Genomic DNA, 20682 nt, shown 5'->3' on the forward strand with positions numbered 1-20682 from the left:
TGAGAACGGCTTCAGCTGTGTGTTGAGTCATGAATTTCAAGTAGCACCCTTTTTTTTCCTGTGAGTCAGTGGATGTATTGTGTTTTGGAATAAAATCTTGTTGAATGTACCAGCAAACTAGAGCTCCAGCATTTCATCTAAAGCGGATCAAAAACACCACGGATAACGGTCCATCGTCAGGATGGTATGAATATTAAATACAAAATAAGAGACAAAGAAGTGGAAAATCAACAGTTCATAAGTTACCATTTTAACAAAATAAACAAAGCTCCAACCTCAGTGTGGAGGAGACCGAAGGGTTTTCAGCTGCGTTATGATTGAAGGCAATCTGAGGCAACTTTTTTCTGTAAGTGCTCGAAAAGAAAAAACAAAACAGCACCCCAAGATTTCTTCAGAGATGTGTGCAAGGCGGAATTCCGACTTTACCATCCGTCCTCCATCGCCGCCATGCTCCTGGCTGGAGGTGTTGTCATGGTGACACATAGCTGTGCAGGCTCTGCGTTTTCCTTGCATCGTGGCGTCTCCTTCACTTCCTCCTCCATCTGGGATTTGTGCCCGTTGACATCCACGCCGACTTGGCCCTCCTCTATCTCCACCTCTTCCTCCTCGTCTTCCTCCTCCTCCTCTTCTTCTTCCTCCTCCTCTTGCTGCTGCTGCTGCCGTTGTTTGTTGCGGCAGCACGGTTTGAACAAGTGGGGGTCGATGAGCACCTCCCCGAAACGGCCCTTGTAGATTATTCCACAGCACACTTTTTGCCTGGACAAAACACAACACATTGTATTTATTGAAGTGCATGAAGCAAAAATAATTGCCTGTCTGTGGCTGTGTTTCATATGCTTTAGGCCATTTATAGCATGACATTTAAGTTCCAGTGTGCAGGATTTAGGGGCATATACAGGCAGAAATGATGTCTAATATTCGTAATTATGTTTTCATTAGTTCATAATCAGCTAAATATAAGAATCTCTGGGTGCTTTCTGAATCCCATACTTCTTTTTACTTTTAGTATGTACTGCAGCTGCCCTTAAAAAGTACGTATTGTTGCATGCAGTACGTACACAATCAGGACACACTACTACTACTATAAAAGAAAAACGCCACTCACCAAGTTTACCAGAGACAGAGATCAACCCAGAGAGCTCTGCAGTTGTAACTATGCAATGTGTGTGGTTTAACTATGAAATTCTCACTGCACAGATTGTAGATTCTAATATTTTATTTTCACCACAGTGAAATTACATCTGCAGCTCTCTGTCATTGTTATTTTTACTGTTGTGTCCTACTGTTGTTTTTAATCTGTATGATTATTTTGTTCACTTAAACAATTCATATTTCTGTAATTACTGTTCGACTGTTCTATAGCTGTTAATCAGCTGTCATCTATTTGCAGCTCAGTCGATGTGACGTATAGTCCGCTGCGCAGAGAATTGTGGGTCAGAATAGCCAGAAAAGCATGTTGGCTTGCATACTGCAAAATTGGACAGGATGTAGTAGGACATCCTGGTATTTTCGGCATACTGCATTTGATGTACTGTGTATTGGAACATACTAACACTTTTTCTGGCACACTATACAGTATGGTAGTATGGGGATTGGATCGCATGGTTTGTGTTTTTGTTACCGCAGCCATGTTGTTTCTACAGTAGCCCATAATGGACAAACTAAGCACTGTCTCTAGGTAGAGCCACTTGCGTTTTTGCATTTGCCACTGTAGTTCTACACACTAGACACATGTGAGAAGTTTTTGCAACCTCACCGCTAAATCCTACACAGTGGACCTTTAAAATGCAATCAAAGTAAAACTCTGACAAATATGTCAGTGCCAGAATGAATTTCTTTGCTTAATGCACACTTGGTATACAGGTACACAGGAGAATGAAGTCATGCAAAAGAAGATACTGAACTCCTGCACACTCAAGAACACTGCTCTCACATTTATTGAAAAGGCAACAGAACTTTGTTAGGCGTTAAAAGTGTCTAAATTTAATTATTTAATTGTTTAAATCTTTAAAAAAAAAAACAAAAGAAGACCAACCAAAACCATTGGCTGTCTGTAAAATTTAAATGTGATTTTTAGGTAATGGCCAAAGCTTGCTAAAAAACTTAAACGTGTCCTTTCAAGGGACAGTTCACACCCACAACTAAATACATATTTTTCCTCTTGCCTGTAGCGCTACAGACATTTCTTACTTTTAAGTTTTTCAACTGTATTTTTTGCCACTGTGAGCACCACAATACGGGGGTGTACAGGGTCCACGCTTAGCATCAACAAAACTATGTAAAAACATCCATTTATAAACTGTCTCACAACTCGTGCAATATAATCCGAGACTTAGTTATCCAGTCATATGCTCAGTACTTACCAAACACATGTATTTTCACTAAAACATTATGATCTAAAACATGTCACTACAATCAGTCTCACGCATGGCTGAGTAGCACGCCTGGACACGGATGTGTGTTTTAACTCAGAGCTCAAGCCCATGCCAATTATGTTCTGGGGGTGCTACTCGTATGTGGAAATGTTGTGGGGGGGGTTTTAACCAAAAAAAGTGTACATTCGGGAAGTTCAGAACATACACGTGGATAAAGAGACTTGGATTATACTGCATGAGTTGTGTGGGAGTTTGTAAACACACGTTTTGATGTAGTTTTGCTGTTAAGTGTGGACCCTGTTTACTTCAGTCCATTTCCTCTTACCTGTTGTGCTATTTATCAACCTAGATTGCTTTGGTGCGAGTTGTTGTAGAGATGTCTGCCTTCTCTCCGATATAATGGAAGCACGTGGCCCTTGGCTTGTGGTGCTCAAAGTGACTTTTTTTTTCTTTTTTTGAAAAACCTAAAAGCAAGCAATCTCTCTAACGCTACAGGTAAGAGAAAAAAATTTGTATTTTGTTGTGGGGGTAAACTGTCCCTTGAAAGGACCAGGTTTTCTCACAAATTCAAGCTAACACTAGGTGAGTAACTGATACACAAATGGTCATTTTATGGGTGAAGTATTCCTTTAAGTGGAAACACCTGTGTGGGTGGACTGTAGGTGTGTAGGGGCTTCAAGACACTGACCACTTGCCTTAAAGCCTTTAAGCATGTGAAAGCAATGCGTCATTCTGAATCCTAAATAATGAGTCAGCCCTGGTGCTCCACTGTCTGACATACCTCTTCCAGTAAGTGAGGTCCAGGAATGAGAAAACAGGAGAGCGGCTGGACCCCGGGCTGAGCTCAGTGTCTGAGCCATCATCTGACAGGTTGCTGTAGCTGGGGGACTGAGCTGGGGAGGCGCTGGAGGTGGTGCTGTGAGCATCTGAGTCTGATGGGCAGAACAAAGCGTCAGCAAAATAAGCTATTCTAAAGGAATGAATGAGTGACACGTTAGTGGAGCCAAAATGCAGGACGCACTGTTTCTTTTGAGCTCCTTCTGCAGCCTGCTGATCTGGCTCGGCCGTGCTTTCTTGGAGATGGATTTTATCTTCTTGGGCCTGGAGGTTATCTTTAGGCTGGGACCTCCTCTGGCGTCCACAACCTGTGAGGAGAAAGAGGAGAAATTAGCACATTTTTTTATCATGACCAAGCAGTAGCTCAGACATATCAGTAGTACTGTGATCCAGACGCACATGGTTCCAGTTCTTCTTCGTTCCCACAGGTAGCTTTTTCCACCGTTTCACCAGGAGCACACAGGCGTTACAGATTTCTCCAGATCGTGTTTCACTCAGTCTGCAAAATAATTTGTGAAGAAATTACACAGGGGAAATGTTTCAGACCATTAAGATATGACACATGCAGGCGGATCTCTCTCCAGACCTCACGTGCTTTGCTACTTAGCTGTGTCTCTTACCCAAAACAGCTCCTGAAGTCTTTCTCGTACCGCTTACTGTCCGTGAAACGAGAGCTGGAGGACTTTGCGCGGCAGATACAGCAGCCGTCCAAACTCCTGTACATTTTTGGCTTATGAAAGCCAAACATCTGCGTGCAAACACAAAACCAACGGTTAAAATATTAACATGTGAGGCTCGCATCAGTGTGCATGGTGTAGTAACTGCAGCACCTCCCTGCAGCCGTGCATCTCTGCTTCACATCAGAGGCGGTGTTTTATTTTAACATTTCAGTTTCTGTGATTTAACACAAACAGAGCTGGTGTTTTGCACGAAAATTTTTCAGGCAGAGCGATTTTCCTGGAGCATCTCTCCGCTTTGACCCACATGGGGGGGGAAGTAGGTCAACAGTCAGACAGCGTGTCAGACAGATCATGTCACCATGCTGTGCTCACAGGATGCATTTTGGAAACTCAAAATATAAGCATGCACTTACTCCGATCCTCCAGGCTGCCGAGGATACAGTATTTGTCACGGTTAGGTGCACACTACAAAAATATTTAACACCAGAAAAATGCAGGAATATAAACGTGTCTGGGGGAAATCAGTGGTAATGCAATAAGCACGCTGATTATGCAGAGGAATTATGATTTATGTTGCTAGGCAAAATTTAATCTCAGCAGCACATGTAGTGAACTGCGGCAAAACTGCGAGCCGCGCCCCCCAGACTGGGTTTTTTTTTTCTTGCCATCAGTCCTCGGGGTCCTCTAACAGTGCGGTGCCTCTGAGAGCAGACAGAGCAGGGAAACCAAAGAGCTCTCACTCTGCTGGATTTATCACACTCCACTTATGTTGGGCAGTGTGGGGGGAAATATGAGAACTAGAAAACTCTGCTGGTGACTGAAGATATCAGTGTGGCTATATAGTTAAAACAACAATAGAAAATCACACTGGAGTTCTTTGTAAAAATGCAAAATATGTGGAACCATATTTATTTAAAAATCATTTGTAGTCTGTAAATAATACTAAATGCACATTTCTAGCCCTGCAAAGCGTAATTTAAATGTACAAACTAATGGAAATGCATCTATGCAAGCACATGCACAGATTAACCCCATGTAGTGCTCCAGCATCTGCCCTTTTGGCCTCTGACTACATATTTGCCCTTTGTGGAAGACTTTTTCCTCCATTTCTTTCTCTAGTTTCATATTTTACTTCTTAAAAACTCAGCCCATGGCATTATCACTCAATTAAAAGCATGTTATAAAACCTGATAAGAGCATTTGAGCTCTAATTCTGTCCCTGCCTTTCCCTCTTCGACTTCCCTTGTCACAGCCACCACAGTTGATAAACACAAATCCAGTGCCTTGCGGAGCAGCATCTACGTCTCTTACCTGCTCTTATTAGTGACAACCAGCCAGGTAATGATAGCATTTGCCCTGAGCCTCACTGTTGTTGGCTGAATTTGTGAAATTAAGCTACTGACTGTATGGGTATTCAATCAATCAATTTTATTTATAAAGATATCACAAATCACAATTTGCCTCAGGGGGTTTTACAGCATACAACATCCCTCTGTACTTTGGACCCTCACAATTTTTATTTTTGTTTTAACAATGCTTATTAAAATAAAGTATAAAGTAAATAAGTAGTAGTAAACAGTTTCTTTCCCTGTTCTGTAGGAACACTTAACAAACAATAATCACATGCAATATCTACACTGCGATATTTTTAACCACTGTTTTTTGTGTTTTTTATTTGTTTTATCCATTGCTATTATAGCTATTATATAACTGTGTTTATGTCATGTCTAGCTGGTTGTCTTTTCACCTGTTTTTAAAAGCACTATATTATACTTTACTATACTATATTCACTAGCTAATATCAATAAAACTTTATATTCTATTCTAAAATTTAAATTTTAAAAAAAGATAAGTGTTACAAATAATTATGAGGGGGTGCATTTTTTTGCTTGAAAAATGTCTGTGTACGGCACTGCATTTATGAATACTTAACTGTTGAAGAGTTTATTTGCAGAAACTGAAAAGTAAGCTTGCAAATAAAGCCACTGACTTATAACTGTTAAACCAGGAAAGTGCTTAATTTTGATAAAAATCTAGTGTCCTCACTAAAGCCAAAGCAACACATGAGGTCACAAATTATATAACAGGTGTGTAATAGATACAGTGTGACTAGATAATCAGTGATAACACAAATAGATATGATCAGAATGGTATTAAAATGATGCAATAAAGTAGTTTATGGCCTAAAATCAATGTAAATGTGTATTTTTTTTAAATATAGTATAGCACTGTATCAGCTCTGCCTGTATCCTGGAGTTCAGGATACACAAGGCCGACGACATATCCACCTCGGAGTATCTCATCTGTAGGCTGTAGACGATCTCTGCAGCAGAATACAGTACGTGACGCAACTCAACATGGCAACACACTTCAAAGGCGGAGGCAGTGTGGAGAAGGGGGTGTGATGCGATTTTCCGCAAAAGCTGCAATATTAAAAAGTAAACTGTAAAAATCCTCCGGAAAGCAGTGGCGACCTGCGCGTACAGCACGTGCACTTTTAAAAACCAAAGCAGGCGCCGAGAAATACACTTGTTTTTATCGAGAGAAAAGTGCAAGTCGCCAAATTCACCGCCCACTCCAGCGAGGAAGCATGGCATGCCACACGACCTGCTTCATGCGCACCCATTTTATGATGACCGTCCCCTTGCTCGACGATGCCCGACTTTCCCCTCCCTGCGTTAACTTCGCGCAGTGAGATTAAACTCGGGCAAACACGCATTTTAAGCAAACATGTTGTTTCCAGGGCAGTTGTGGGACAATAGTGTAATTTGATCTTTACTCTTTGTTATTCCACAGCCGCGTCACTGCAACACACCACCTTCAACTACATGTGCACGAAGTTCAAAGTGGGTGTTTGTGCCATAATCTCACACTACACTACATTTCCCCACCCAACTTGAGTTTGATAAGGCGTGTGTGTGTAGTTTGTGTTTGCGGTGGCTGTTTTGTTGACAGCAGCGCCCGCGTGCTGAGACGCATCTCTGCTCCGGGTGGGCGTGAGACATCCAACTTGGCTTATTTAGCAGCAGCAGGCGTAAATGTGGAGCACACTGCAGGCGCACTACAATCAATCTGACCATCAATGTCTTTTAGAAGTGTATATTTATAACCCTAACTATCATAATACCCGACTTGAGTGTAATTCCAGCAGCGATAAATGGGAGTGATTTCCTCCGACAGCCTGCAACAATAACAACAGCCATCTCCTGCCTGCATATGAAGCCCATCCTGACACTATTAAACACATCCACACGCCTTCCTCACACTTTGCCTGGCTACTTTAACTGTTTCAAAGGTGACCCACACACCCACTCGGCCACCAAGCAGGTCTAAAAAGCGCAATTGTTCCGAGACAACTCGAGGCTTGTTTTAAATGACACATCTTGAACACACCGCTAAGACTTTAAAAACCCGTCAAAGCTCCCACCACGCGACAAAACAAGTGAAAATGGCTGCTTATCTTACCTTGTCGCGAGTTGCGTGGAGCTTGTACAAAGTAATAGTCCTTATAGCGCGTCGTTACGATGTGACTATTATGAAAATCAACCCGCATCAGTAACCCGCTCCCTTGTTGATGTCTGCGTTTGTGTGGACGGGACTGGATAGTTGTGGACGCACTGCGCATGCGTCGTATCCACACCTCCATTTCAGAGTAGGGGAGAAGGTTTTTTTCCTTTTCTTCAATCAAAGCATTTACATAAACGACGTGTGACGTGTGCGTGCGTCTGCATTCTACTGGCCTTATAAGGATGGGAACATTGCGCGGGAACAGGGGGCTCGGCCCCAGTTGCTATGGCACATTGGAGAGTGTAAGCAAGGGGGCGGGGCCTGTCGTTTTACTACAGAGCGCCAGATGGCCCGTCTGGAGGCCTACGGTTTTTAGGGGGCTCGGCGTCTAGCACGAGAGATGCGCTTTGTTGACTTGAATTGCGTGACAGCGGAGCAGATTAGTGGTAAATAAAAGGTGGGTGAAACATGGCCTCCATCCAGTGGACAGCTCAGGGCGAACAACCACTTGGATCCGCTGTTTTTTTTTTCCCAGTAGCGAGCCAGACATGCTGCTGTCACATAACACTGCACCGGTTTCATAACAGTTACTACAATGTATAGGCTGCTGACTGGGCTGTCACTGATAACATGAGGGGACGACTTAATGCCAATAAAAGGAGTGATAGATAGATAGATAGATAGATAGATAGATAGATAGATAGATAGATAGATAGACTTTAATCATCCCAAATTGGGAAGTTGTTACCATACAGCCGCAGGTTAACTGGGCATTGCACAGGAGCACTAAAAACACATTAATACACATATCACACTAGAAGAGAGAAGTATAACTGTTATTTAAGATATATATCTATAGACACATATGTTATAGAGTATGCCATAATAATCTGTCACTGTCAATATTTGTCTTACATGTACATAGAAATGTATACATGCACATACTGTACATCAGTGTTGGGAAGTACCTAGTTACATGTAAATAAATTACCGCAAATTGTAATCATTTGCAGTTACTGAGAGAAAAAAAGATATGCAATTAGATTTGAGTTACTAATTAAAGAGGGTTACACACAAATATATTCTTTTTGGAAAAGAGTTTATATGTAAAATATAAAAATCATTCTGTTGCTTTGCAGCTTTACGCTGTGCAGGAATACTTTCTTGTGGCATTGTCCATTTCTGGACATTTTTCAGGTTTATTGCCCAGTTTAAAACATTTGTTAAAAAGTAATCAAAACATAATAAGATGTAGTAAGTTACATTACATATGTATGTATGGATGGATGGATGGATGGAGTTTATGCACTCCACAGAAGCACAGTAATACACATATCAAACTAGAAGGGAGAAATAAACATCAATAGAAAGATAGAAAGATAGATAGATAGATAGATAGATAGATAGATAGATAGATAGTATTCTATTCTAAGTCCTACATGCTGTATATACAGTGTATAGACATGTATACATGCTCATACTGTACATTATCATCCAGTCCATGTACAACTACTCAGTATTTTTTCTTTGCACTATTTATAGCTCCCAACTTACAGAAAGCTTGACTTGACTAGACATTTTATTTTTATTGTTGTCAAAGGCAATTCTGACATATAGTTATATAACATTTACACAAACACCTATTTTCCACACTTGTGTACATAATAGTCCTGTCTACTCTTCATTCGTCCAGCTTTGTCGTCCTTGTTCCTCCCTATTATGTCATTTTCTGTATAAGTACAGAAATATGAAGAAAAAAAAAGTAGTCAGATTTGTTGTAAGTGTACACACTGGCCAATAAAGGTCATTCTGAATCTCAGAGTTTGTCCTCAGAATGCTCCCTGATTCTTAAGAGACAGCACCACAGGCTTCACAAAAGTAACTTTACTGCATTACACTACTCACATGTAGTTTGAGTCATGCATGAGGCTGTGTTCATATGGTGTAATGGCTGCGACACTGCCAACATCATCCTCAAACTGATCTAAGGAGCTTCTGTCAGACGACACAGCCAAACACAGTGCACACACAGTAGCTGGTCGAGTTTTCATTTGGCAAACTATTAAAGTCATTGTGATTATCAGATGTAATTGGTCAAGCTTTTTTTGCAACTGAAGCCATTTTACTATGTAAGAATCTCATCGTCTTTCTTCCATCATAGATTTGAGGGAATGGCACAAAAACAAAAACAATTCCCAGCCAGTTATTTCAATATTAACTTTAATCTTTGACAACACATTTCATAAATAACAATTCATTATTGCTTTCTCTAATCTTAAATGATAATAGAGGCTTGGTCATTGTGGGTTACATAGTGCTTGCAGAACAGTGCAGGAGACAGCATCTTCATAATTCTTTAGATGTTAAATTAAACGTGACATCAACATAATCCTTAGCGTTTTTTTAAGAAACTGTGCTCTATTCGTCGTCTGAGGACAACTGAACAGTCGAGAAACAAACAGCATGACTAATATCCACAGAATCAGTAAAGTGTGTCCGTAGTGGGATCTACTGTTTCACATAGACACAAACAAGATGCCTTTGTACAGAAAAATATGCCACAGATTCATTACACCATAATAACAAATGGGCACGAGTCTATCAAAGGTCTAATGAAGCAAAATATTTACAATGAGAGGGGGGGGGGGGGCTTTCTGACAAAGTGACGAGGGGTATTTGAACTGACACAACTAGGACACTAGTTTGGTTTCAGTGTTTCACCGACGGAGCACAACTCTGCAGTGTGTGACCGTAAACTGAAGTAAACAATGAGAAACAGGCAAGATGTTACACAGTATAACAAGAGCATAATAATATAACATTTTGTAACATATCATATAGTGGGGACATTAGCTTTCTGGAGTATACTTACTAAGATATCCAATGAATGAAGTCAAGAAAAATGCTCATATAATAAGGCCTGAGTCCTGATATTTCAGATCACAACACACTAAGACATAAAACAAACAGATTTTGGCCATGCATGTGCTTAGTTTAAAGTTCGAGTGCAAGCAATACAGCAGTCGGAGGAGAGTTATAGTTGGGTCGGGTACAGTTAATGGTGTGAGCTGTGAAAATATCTAGATGTGGGATTATGAATGACTCTCTCTTTCTCCTTGAGGAAACAGAATTTCACAGTGTAAACAAGCATAGGAAAAATCTGACTATTTCCTGAAGCAAATACAGTGTATAAGACATTTACATCAGTGAACAAGGCAATATGTTTGGAGCTCCAGTTGCCAGCGACGTCATCTAGTCCACTGTCCTCTTTTACAATAAAGTCACATTTCTCAAGTGTGTGAATGTACTTCCTTTTCCCGCAGATGGAGAGATGAATATTTTAACCCATCTGCATTCCTGCAGCGGGTTACAGAGCAGGGGCTTATCGGTCAGGGTCAGAGGTCAACTCCTTTGACCAGTGCAGTCTCCAGGGTGATGGTAAACTCGTTGAGTGTGTGCAGGATGCGGGAGAGGGAGTGTACAGCAGCTCGGTCCCGCAGCAGAGCACCTTCCTCGTATGTCCGCACTGTCAGGGGACACTCTGCCAGCAGGGGGAGCCACTGAGAGAGAAGCCGGTCCCTGTCGAGAGGAACAGGTCAGTGGTCAGTATAAGTTAGTAGTTCATCGAAAGGTGAATTAGCTGACGACAAGACAGAATGAGCACCATGTGTCTTCTCTTGAACCAGCTTTTAACCACAAGAAACTACCACAAGATGCTTTCAGTGTTTATTAACCTGAATGTTCAGGTCATTCAATTTCGGTCCAAAGCACAGGCATTGCACACAACACCCCGCCAAAATACATTGTTAGATTGATCTCACTCTTTTAAAGATATTTAGTTTTAGTGACAGAACATATAAAGAGAGAAACAGAAAATGTGACTAATTTTCAGGTGATTATACACAAATTAAAACATAGTTCTAAATATTATTTACCATTTCTGGCAATAGATGCCTCTAAATCCTACACACTGGACCTTTAAGTGCAACAAAATGTTATTTTTGTTAATCTGTATTAATCTTACACAAAGATATGAATGCTTCTTCTGCATCTCTCGTCACACCATTAGAAGACAAAGGCTGACACTTTACTTCTCTGAACTGAAGGTTACATAAACTAATGCAGTGCCCGTTGGCCTCCAGCATTGCTACTTTCAGCTTTCACAAGAACAATTAATACAAACAACTTCCCCCTCGAAAGTGGGCTTCCCTGGGTCCTGAGTATTATTTACGCCATGACATCATTGCACCCCCTTGCAATGCTAAAGTATACTCCACATTCAGGTGCAGAGGCTCACACAAACATTTTATGGCCTCACAGTTAAAGTGCAGCTATTTCCAGAGACTCAAGTTTTAATCCTGGAAGTTACATCACCAAAGCTTGAAATATTTGAGTTTGCTACAATGTAACAACACCGGTCTCTCTTTCTTCATCTGTTCTTGAATGTACTGTAATACATGGATGTATAAAGAGACCTGGATACAGCGTTGGAGACGGGATCCTGTTCATTCCTATGCAAGTTGCGCAGTTGTGCATGAAGCTAGAAACGTTCAACTGCTGCATATAAGATTACCGGGATGATCAATGCTGCTTCCGCATCATTGGGCCCATGGAGCAAGCGCACTCAAGACGTCGGTGTGACACTCTACTAAACTGAATGGGGATAAAATGATTCAGTGATGCGTCTTCTAGACTTTCCAAATGTTATCAGACTGAATGGATCAAATCTTGATAGTGAAATAAGTCATTTTGCCAGTGTTGCTATGCTCAAAAAAAAAAAATGTATCCACTGATTTATAGACGTCTCTTTCACATCGTAAGTCTATGGGGAAAATCGTTTGGGCCGCAGGGCATCACATGACAGATGCTGCAGTTGTTTTTCCACTGTGTGGCCACTATGAGGATTGGCTTCAAAGACCGGTGCACCTCTTGGGAGCCTGATTGTAGCTAGCAATGGAGAGTGAGCTGTACCCAGCATGCCTTATGGGGCTGCGACAGTTAATAAGGGTACCCTCTCAATACACTACACAGTGTGTAAATAATCTACAGCTAATGAATACTGTATGTCCTGTAGATGTAGAGCTCACACTCAGCACTGCACTTCCTCTGGTCCTCAGCAATACACCCACCAAGTGTGAAGTCAATTGGATGAACGGTTGTCAAGAAAATCAAAGGACAGACAGAGAGTCCTTTCACTTTAGTGAGATGGTTCAGTGTGGGAAAACCTCTGAGTGCAGTTATGCTGCAGGCTGCTTCCTCTGGGCCTCAGGAAGGAAACTATATCACATTTGCCTGACACACTATAATAACCAGGATGCTTTAAATCACAGAATCCAGTGGGGATAATATTCTTAAACCGTCTCCCTATTTCGGCTTTAAACATTTATCGTAAATATGTGTTTTAGACTTACTACATTGGAGTAGTCACATAAGCATCAGTCCCATTATACTGCTATTGTTGAATTACAAACAAAACGATGACTCACCTGATTCCCAAGCAGACAAACAGCTGGAACTTGCCCTCTTTTCCAATGTTTCGTGGCGAGGCATTGATGGCATTGACGTAGTGGCACAGTGAGTCGCAGGGTGGACCCTTTGTCAGTGTGGATCCATGCAGGTCACCCATCTGATCAGCTGTCTCCATGGAAACCACTGCCTTCTCTGTGGGAGGGAGATGGTCATACTGTCAGTTCATGACTTATTCATTTACAGACAATAAAGGGAAAACAAGGCTGGGGATAGAGAGTTTAACACTGGTTGTTTAAAAATCTCATCAATCATGCGTTGTTGGATGCAATTTGATAGGTGAAATTCATATTTATCACCACTAGATGGAGACAGGAAACAGACATCAACAAGATGTAAAACATCAGGTTTAATGGACTCACACTCGCCGTACTTACCCACAAAGTCCCACACAAACACATTCCTCTGGAAAAGACGGTTAGGTTTGAGCCCGTGCAGGAGGAACTTCTCCAAGGAAAGCACCAACCCTCCTTCGCCACATAACAAGACTGTCAGGTTTCCCCTCTGGGATGACAGAAATGGGGGCAGAGTTAATAGAGGCACTGTAAGCAAGAGGCTCATCTTTCAGCTCCAGCAAATCCTCTCATATGCAATTTTCCAAAATCCTCCACAGCAGATTTGTTTATTTCCTAATCTAAAAGACTCTTCTTTCTATTACTGAGAGGAAGTAAACAGAGCAAAGCATGCTTGTACATTAAAGGCCATGCACTAAAGATGTTATTACAGTGAATGGGAGGCCCATTACTGATAAACTAAAGTGACTCATCAAGTCTCTTCAGTGCTTTCCAATTGCTGTTGAGATGAGAGAGGCTAGTCTGATACACAAGTGATACAAATGAGGCCTGGGCTGGAGACGCCGGGGTAACGAACCATGTTGGAGATAAAAATAACACAAGTGGGAGCTTCACAGTCTCACCCATCGCTGCATGAGATGCTTTGCACTAAACATTTTAACCCCATTTCAGCTAAATGAGCCAACACGTTAAATGAATTTGGTTGAATGTTTTATTTACAGTCACATACCTCTTGTTCGGGTTTGTGGAAGTGTTTAACAAGGTTATTTGCTGCCTCCCTCATGTCCTCTTGCACTTCGACAGACAGCATTCCTGACAAGACAAATCCAGAATAGTTGACAAAAAAGAAACTGAAACATGAGTATCAGTGATGACAAACAGGAGGGGAAGTGGACAGGAGCTGAATAGAAAGGTGATACAGGAACAGAATCTGTTATTGTACCAACAACTAGGTCAGCTATTGTACAAAAGAATGTGTTCTTTGTGAGCACGCACTGCTTCGGCTGCCAAGCGATCCCAGCACTGCCCGCACACTCTGAGAAGGAGAGGCCAGCTCCGGAGGCGTCCCTGTCCACCTGCCAGCATCCTCCTCTCCACCAGGTGACACCAGCTGACCAATGAGGACTCTTTCCAAGCTGCCGTCGCCCACGCCTTTCCCCAGCCACCGCCCGCATGGGAACCTGGAAGGAAAGAAGACACAGTGTTTTATTAGGTCCAACTTTAAAAACATTTATTACACAAGGACATGACGTCGGTAAGAGCCATCTGTTCAAATCAGCTAGCATAGTGTAGTGAGTGTGCATTGAATAATTTCAGTTTAGATAACGTACACAGGTTTTCTAGGGTGATACATGATGTATTTTTAGACTAATTTGCTTTTTATGAGGCAGCAGCTGCTTTCAGTTCGTGACAACATGATGTTAAATAAACTGCAGAGACTTAAAAAAATACGCTCCAGATAGGGTATCCATCACAGTGTACATGAACAGCAGCACCACAAAAGGGTGGCCTGGGGTGGCCCCCCATGCTTCTTCCCCAGGAAATGCTTTATTCCACATACTGTGTTTACACTACGAACCATAACGCTAAAACTTGACCAGCTACGCTATTGCTGAATTGCCGCTGAAGTGTTGCTCAAGCACTCGTTAACATAATTACATTATCAGGGGCTTGTGTGTGTCTCCTACTTGCCATAAAGAACCTCAACTGAACGCCATTAAAGCATTAAAGCTGAAGCCTCATTTTAACATCATATTTCGCCATCTCATTGCATCCCCCGTGCACATATTGCACATAAAGCTAGCATAGTGTCAGCTAACCGAGCTGAATAGCACAGTACCGCCGCTAGAAATAGAAACATATGATGTGCTTGATGCTTCACTGAGTCATTGGAGCGCTGAAAAAGTTGAGGCCAGCTCAACTTTTGTCTGTAGCTCGTTACACCCGTCTGCAGCCAAGTGTCGGGTGTCAATTTGTAGCTTCATGTCACCAATTTCCATTGCAGATGAATTGTAGCTTGTTGCTGTTTCGCATGTAGTGTGAATAAAGCATTACAATCAACATACTCACTCAAATTAAAGCTGTCTGAAAAGTAATGACACATTAAGGCCACAGATATACTTGCTTTTAACTACGTGTTCACATGTGCATGATGGTAGCCTCACGTATCCTGCGGCTGTTTGGAGTGCTGGTTGTGCACGTTCTATGAAATTAATGCAACATGTCTGTGAAATTCAATACACAAATGAAAGGCAGGGGCAGTGTTGGCAGAAAGAAAGACATATACTGGCTACTGTAACCACGTGTTTGATACATCCCATCTATGATGGCACCGCTGTCACTTTTTCTGTTGCGATCCGCTGTGATCTCAGATATAACAATATAGTAGTCTCCTCGAGTGTCACCACGTTTATTGTTTACATAATGCAAATCTGGAAGTTATATACGTCTGAGTTCTCTTGCGTGCCCTCTAGTGGAATGCCCCAGTAACACAGAATTATGTAAGCAAGTTTGTGAATAACTGTGTCCACGATGCAGCCGGCTGCCTTCACGAAGACGTGCCTAAAAAGCAAGTATATCTGTGGCCCGAAAGAGGATGGTTGTGAAACTCAAAATGCTAACTGTGTCAGTACTAGTCTTTGCGCATCAGATAATTAATAGGGATGTAAATCACCAGTTTCATCTCAATACGATATATTGATTCTTTGGACAATGCTACAATATTTGCCGATATTACAATGCTGCCATGATACGATTTCGATTCAATGCGATTCAGGGGTCTACCATCGAGACAATATTATAAGCCCATTTAACACAATCTGTCTGCTACCCTTTTGTTTTTACTTTTGGCCATAAAAGATAACAACGACACAGAAATAATAAGTGCACTGACTTCACTAACACACACAAAAGAGCACATTAAGTCGCTGCATCTCCCGACAGAACAGCTCGGTTGAATTTCAGCCTGCATGCACGTTATTTCAGCCCAACATTGTCGAAAGAGAGCAGCTTATGTTGCTGTATTTAGAAGTTAGTGAAGTGAGATGCTCAACCAGGCAGGTATGTCTTGTTTTATCTCGTAACGACATTATTCACATATGGCATGTGTTCTGTCTGTTGTCCCGTATTTTCTCCATAATCAATAATATTTCCACACTGCTGATTTATTCCTGAATAAATAACGTTATCCTCATTGTCTTTCTCTTGACTGCTTGCCATCTGTCTGCTGCTGTTTGACGGTGACAGAGAATTTCAAAATAAAAGCGCATCCTAAAGATGATGATAGTGGATCGTTGATCATTCAGTCGATATATCGATCCAGATCGATGGGTCGTTACACCTCTAATAATTAGTAACATTAACTGTAAAATAAGAAATCAAAGTATAGCATTATGCGATTCCTTAACTCTCCATGTTGACATAGTTTACTTGTTTACAACTAGCCTACATACTTCAACAGCACAACAGAATTTCCGAAATTCAGTCATGGCTTTCTGTTTTAGTGTGCCATCCCAAGATTTTTAGTGGCCCCACCTGTAAACCCTAGAAAAAATTTTGGGGTGCCACTGTATGTGCAGTTGCTTATTTCCTGTGTCTGCATTATATTATCATGTGAGAAAGCTGCTTTTGCATTGAAGTATTTGACAGTGGATCATTCAGAGGTCATCAAATCTTTATCAAGCAGAGAGCTGTTGTTGTTGCCACTGTGAGTGTTTGGCGATGTAACCAGGGTCAATTAAGAAGCTTACTTGTAGGTGTGTCCAGTGATCTCATTATAAACCATCACACAGTCGATCAGACACTTGGCCAGTAGGCCCGAGTTCTCCTGTCCCAACTGCAGAGTGCTCAGCCTGCCCAGGTTCTTACACTGAAATGAAAAGCATGAACCACAGTGAGTGCATCTAAGCATGCGTCTCTGTCAGACACGATGTTGACCTTACTGCTGCAGAGCGCACACAAACCTGGAAAAAAACCTCCTGCGTATTCTTCGGGATCTGTCTAACCCCTGAATCACCCAGCTCTCCTGACACGCACACCCAAGGGTCAACTGTTGCCATTGCAATGCTCAGCTTCTTCATGGGTATTATAACCACACGGTATGGAATACCTGGAGACACACAAGAGATCATGAGCAGAGTGTTATTCATTCATGTCATTTCTTTATCACAATACTCTGGGTAAAAAGGATTTTCACAACATTGGTGCAGTTTCAGTGTCTATTGTTTGAGGCTCTGTGTGAGTCCATGGGATACTGGATGTAATTCAAGTACAAAAGGCCAGTGGGTGGAGCCCAAAGGAAACCTTCAGTGTCCTTGAAAGCTTTAAAGCTGCCAGTAAATTCCAGCATTTTGTTGTTAAAGTTTACAGGACTCACTGATGGAGGTGAAGACGCGTGTGAAGCAGAGGTAGTCCACAGTGTTGAGAGAGAGCAGGTGGAACAGAAACTGCTCCCTTTCTTCCTCACAGAGCAGGAATGCATGAGGTTTATACAGCTGCCTGTCGGGGGACGAGAAGAAAGGGAAGACGATCAGTCAAAATCCTGAGACTGACCATAAATGACATCCAGAAACATTAGACTTGTGTCTACTTGTCTTAAAAGTCAGTCATGAGTAATGTCTGACCTGAGCAGCTCCTGGTTTGTAAGCAGCTCCTTAAGGTGCTGTGATAGCATCTTCTTCTCCAGAGCCAAGTGGATCCAGGCCCGAGCCTGACCCACCTCAGACAGACCCTCACTCATGGTCTGGATAAACCTGGAAGAACAAAAGTGGAAAACAACCTTTAATGCTCAACTTTTTCTCAGAACATTGTATCTAATGATGATTTAGATGTTTCATTTTACATCTACGAGAAAAATGTGCCTGTGACCAAGATATACACACTATGGAAGCCAATTTCCACCAATATGGTGGAAAAAAGATCCTGTGAGTCATTATTATGAGACACTTTCTCAAAATAATAAGTTAGTATCTCAAAATAATAAGAACCTTCCACAAGTGAGTAAGTTAATGTCTCAAAATAATGACTAACCACTTTAAATAATGAGAAGTTTTCTAAAAAACCTATCCTAAAATAATAAAATAATGAGTTAATATGTCAAAAAAAATGATTTAACATCTTGAATAATGAGAAGTTTCTCAGAATAATGACACAGTATTTAAAATGAGAAAAAAATAGTTGGATGAAAAAAACTGGATGAGCAATAACTTTTTGAAACTAAAGAAAAATTAGATTCTTTTAGTTAGCCCCAAGCTAAAAGCTAAAAGAGATCTACTCTCCTGCAAACTTGTGCATCTGGCTCCTGAGATTAAATCTGAAATAATATGCCTGGGCATTATTTTTGATACAGATTTAAACTTTAATTCACAGAAGACAGGAGACCAAAGCAGTTTTTTATCACTCAAGAAACATCACCAAGGTACGGCCATTCCTATCCTATAAAGATGCTTTTATTTTAAATAACCTAGATTATTGCGATGCTCTTTTTACCAGCCTTCCAAAACAGTCAATTGAAAAATTTCAATTTATCCAGAATTGTGCTGCTCGACTTTTCACCAAAACAAAGCGAGAGAGAGCGCATTACCCCAGTTGTAGCTTCACTCCACTGGCTCCTAGTATCTTTTAGAAAAGATTTTAAGGTTTTTTTTTTGACTTGTTCTCAAAGCTCTTAATGGTTTGGGACCGGCCTACATTGCAGGCTCACTGTTGTTTTATAATCCTTCAGGAGCTCTCAGATCCTCTGCTGCTGGATTTTAAATACATGCAATTATACACACAAGAAATTAGGCAGCACAGCTTTTGTTAACCATGCTTCAGAACTATGGAGAGATGTGGGCTTGGTGAACATTTTAAAACGACAGCTGAAATATTTATTCTATTTATCTAGTCTGACTTTTAATTAATTCATGTAATTCTTCTTATTATTTTATATTTATTGTGCTATTTTTTACTATTCTTACTGGTCTCTGTTTTCATTACCTTAACTTTTTTATTTTTTTGTCTGCTCTTGTCCTTTTTGCTTTTGTGTTGCATCTTTTTTGTAAAGCTGCATCCCTTGTATGAAAAGTGCTCAATAAATAATGTTATTTTTTATCAAAATAATGACATAGTATCTCAAAATAATGTCACAGTATTTCAAAATGACTCTGCAACTCGGTGTAAAGTAGTATCACAAAAATAATGACTTAGCATCTCCTGACTTGGTATCTCAAAATAATGAGTCAGTATCTCTCAATGAGTTAGTGTCTCAAAAATAACGACTTAGTATCTAAAAATAAAGCTTTTAATTATTATTATAATCAATATTTAAAAAACAACAACAACTAATTATTAACTCATTATTTTGAGTAAGTTTCTCATAGTTATTTTTTTCCATTACAAAGCTAAGTTTTAATCTTATTTTTTCCTTCACTGGTGGAAATTGGCTTCTACAATAACCAGAACAAAGCGTGGAGATATACTGCATGAGCATATGAGTTTTTAAAAAGATTTTGTCTTCATCTAAACTTCAGCCAGAATATCACTTATTTGAAAGAGGAAATGAAAGATTTTTTCCTGCCTTTTTTAATAAAACACAGACTTTAAACACACACAAAGCCTCCCACACAGATGCACCACTCTTTCCAACATCAAAGTATGCTCGCCCTCGTTACCTCATGTCCTGTATTAACGTGGCTCCTCTCAGGAGCAGAGCGCCATCATCAAACGTCCTCTGGTCTGAACCATTAGACCCTGAACAGACAGCAAGTTAAACCCCAGTAATCATCCGACTCTTAGCTCAGTGATTTATACAAGAAAAAGAAGTCGGTCAGGTTGTGCTCTGACCTGGAGACTCAGCTGGTGCCTCCGTCTTCCCCCAGGCCGCCTGGTAGTGAAGCAGATGGGACCAGAGAGCGGACTTCCCCTGTTCACAATAAACACACTTGTCAATATCCAGCCTGTTCGTACAGTCACCTCTTTTAACGCATGATGTGAATTTGTTTACGTGTTTTTATGTAGGTCATCTGAGCTGACGATAAGTCATGTTAAATCATGTGTCTGACCTGTTTCAGCTGCAGACCGTGGCCCCAGGTTCTCTCCAGCAGGTCACACAGACCGTGGATGAGTGTGTTTTCCTGCAGGCCCGTGATGTTGGCTTCTCCCTGACCCAGTTCCACACTCTCCTTCCCCATCCGCTCCATCAACATCCGCTTGGTCTAAAGAGCAGAGAGAACATTTGGTACCATTAATCTTGAACCTGGATTTAAGAAATCAGTGACATCAGTGCCTCCATCATCACTCAGACAGAGCGCTCACCTTCAGACGACACTCGCTCAGCAGCCCGTCAACAAACTCTCTGTGAGTCTCACTGACGGCTTGAGGCGATGGATCAAGAAGCTTAGACTGGCGGAGGTTCTTCCTCACAAATGTGTGCTTCTGTTGAAAAACAAACGGTAATGAATCAGACACAAGCATCCAAAGATCTTA

At 41.2% G+C, this 20682-nt stretch overlaps 2 protein-coding genes across 2 annotated transcripts in view; both read right to left on the reverse strand.

The window, feature by feature from the left end:
• Positions 1–287: 287 nt before the first annotated feature.
• Positions 288–7508, reverse strand: sinhcaf (SIN3-HDAC complex associated factor). Its single transcript, XM_050072754.1, has 6 exons — positions 7358–7508; positions 3833–3960; positions 3612–3711; positions 3397–3520; positions 3157–3307; positions 288–756 (listed from the first exon to the last, which is right to left on the reverse strand). Exons 2-6 carry the CDS (start codon positions 3958–3960, stop codon positions 423–425), a joined length of 837 nt encoding a protein of 278 aa, XP_049928711.1. The 5' UTR covers positions 7358–7508; the 3' UTR covers positions 288–422.
• Positions 7509–9611: 2103 nt separating this feature from the next.
• The window catches only part of LOC126407647 (DENN domain-containing protein 5B-like), a 28146-nt gene continuing 17075 nt past the window's right edge, over positions 9612–20682 (reverse strand). The window contains exons 9-21 of the mRNA XM_050072735.1: positions 20512–20631; positions 20259–20411; positions 20041–20119; positions 19869–19947; positions 17841–17969; positions 17594–17715; positions 17181–17326; positions 16968–17086; positions 14215–14399; positions 13949–14031; positions 13303–13429; positions 12886–13060; positions 9612–10978 (exon numbers count right to left, since the gene is read on the reverse strand). Coding sequence (XP_049928692.1) covers positions 10795–10978; positions 12886–13060; positions 13303–13429; positions 13949–14031; positions 14215–14399; positions 16968–17086; positions 17181–17326; positions 17594–17715; positions 17841–17969; positions 19869–19947; positions 20041–20119; positions 20259–20411; positions 20512–20631 — 1701 coding nt within the window. The 3' untranslated portion in view covers positions 9612–10794. The remainder of the gene's footprint in view (positions 10979–12885; positions 13061–13302; positions 13430–13948; positions 14032–14214; positions 14400–16967; positions 17087–17180; positions 17327–17593; positions 17716–17840; positions 17970–19868; positions 19948–20040; positions 20120–20258; positions 20412–20511; positions 20632–20682) is intronic.

This window comes from Epinephelus moara, chromosome 20 (genome assembly GCF_006386435.1).
Source record: "Epinephelus moara isolate mb chromosome 20, YSFRI_EMoa_1.0, whole genome shotgun sequence".
Taxonomy (NCBI): domain Eukaryota; kingdom Metazoa; phylum Chordata; class Actinopteri; order Perciformes; family Serranidae; genus Epinephelus; species Epinephelus moara.

Coding starts and splice junctions, on each gene's coding strand:
- sinhcaf (XM_050072754.1), bottom strand. CDS start 3,960: ATGTTTGGCTTTCATAAGCCAAAAATGTACAGGAGTTTGGACGGCTGC. Junction 3,308..3,396: donor GAAGGAGCTCAAAAGAAACA/GTGCGTCCTGCA, acceptor TCTGCCCATCAG/ACTCAGATGCTCACAGCACC. Junction 757..3,156: donor GACCTCACTTACTGGAAGAG/GTATGTCAGACA, acceptor TGTTTTGTCCAG/GCAAAAAGTGTGCTGTGGAA.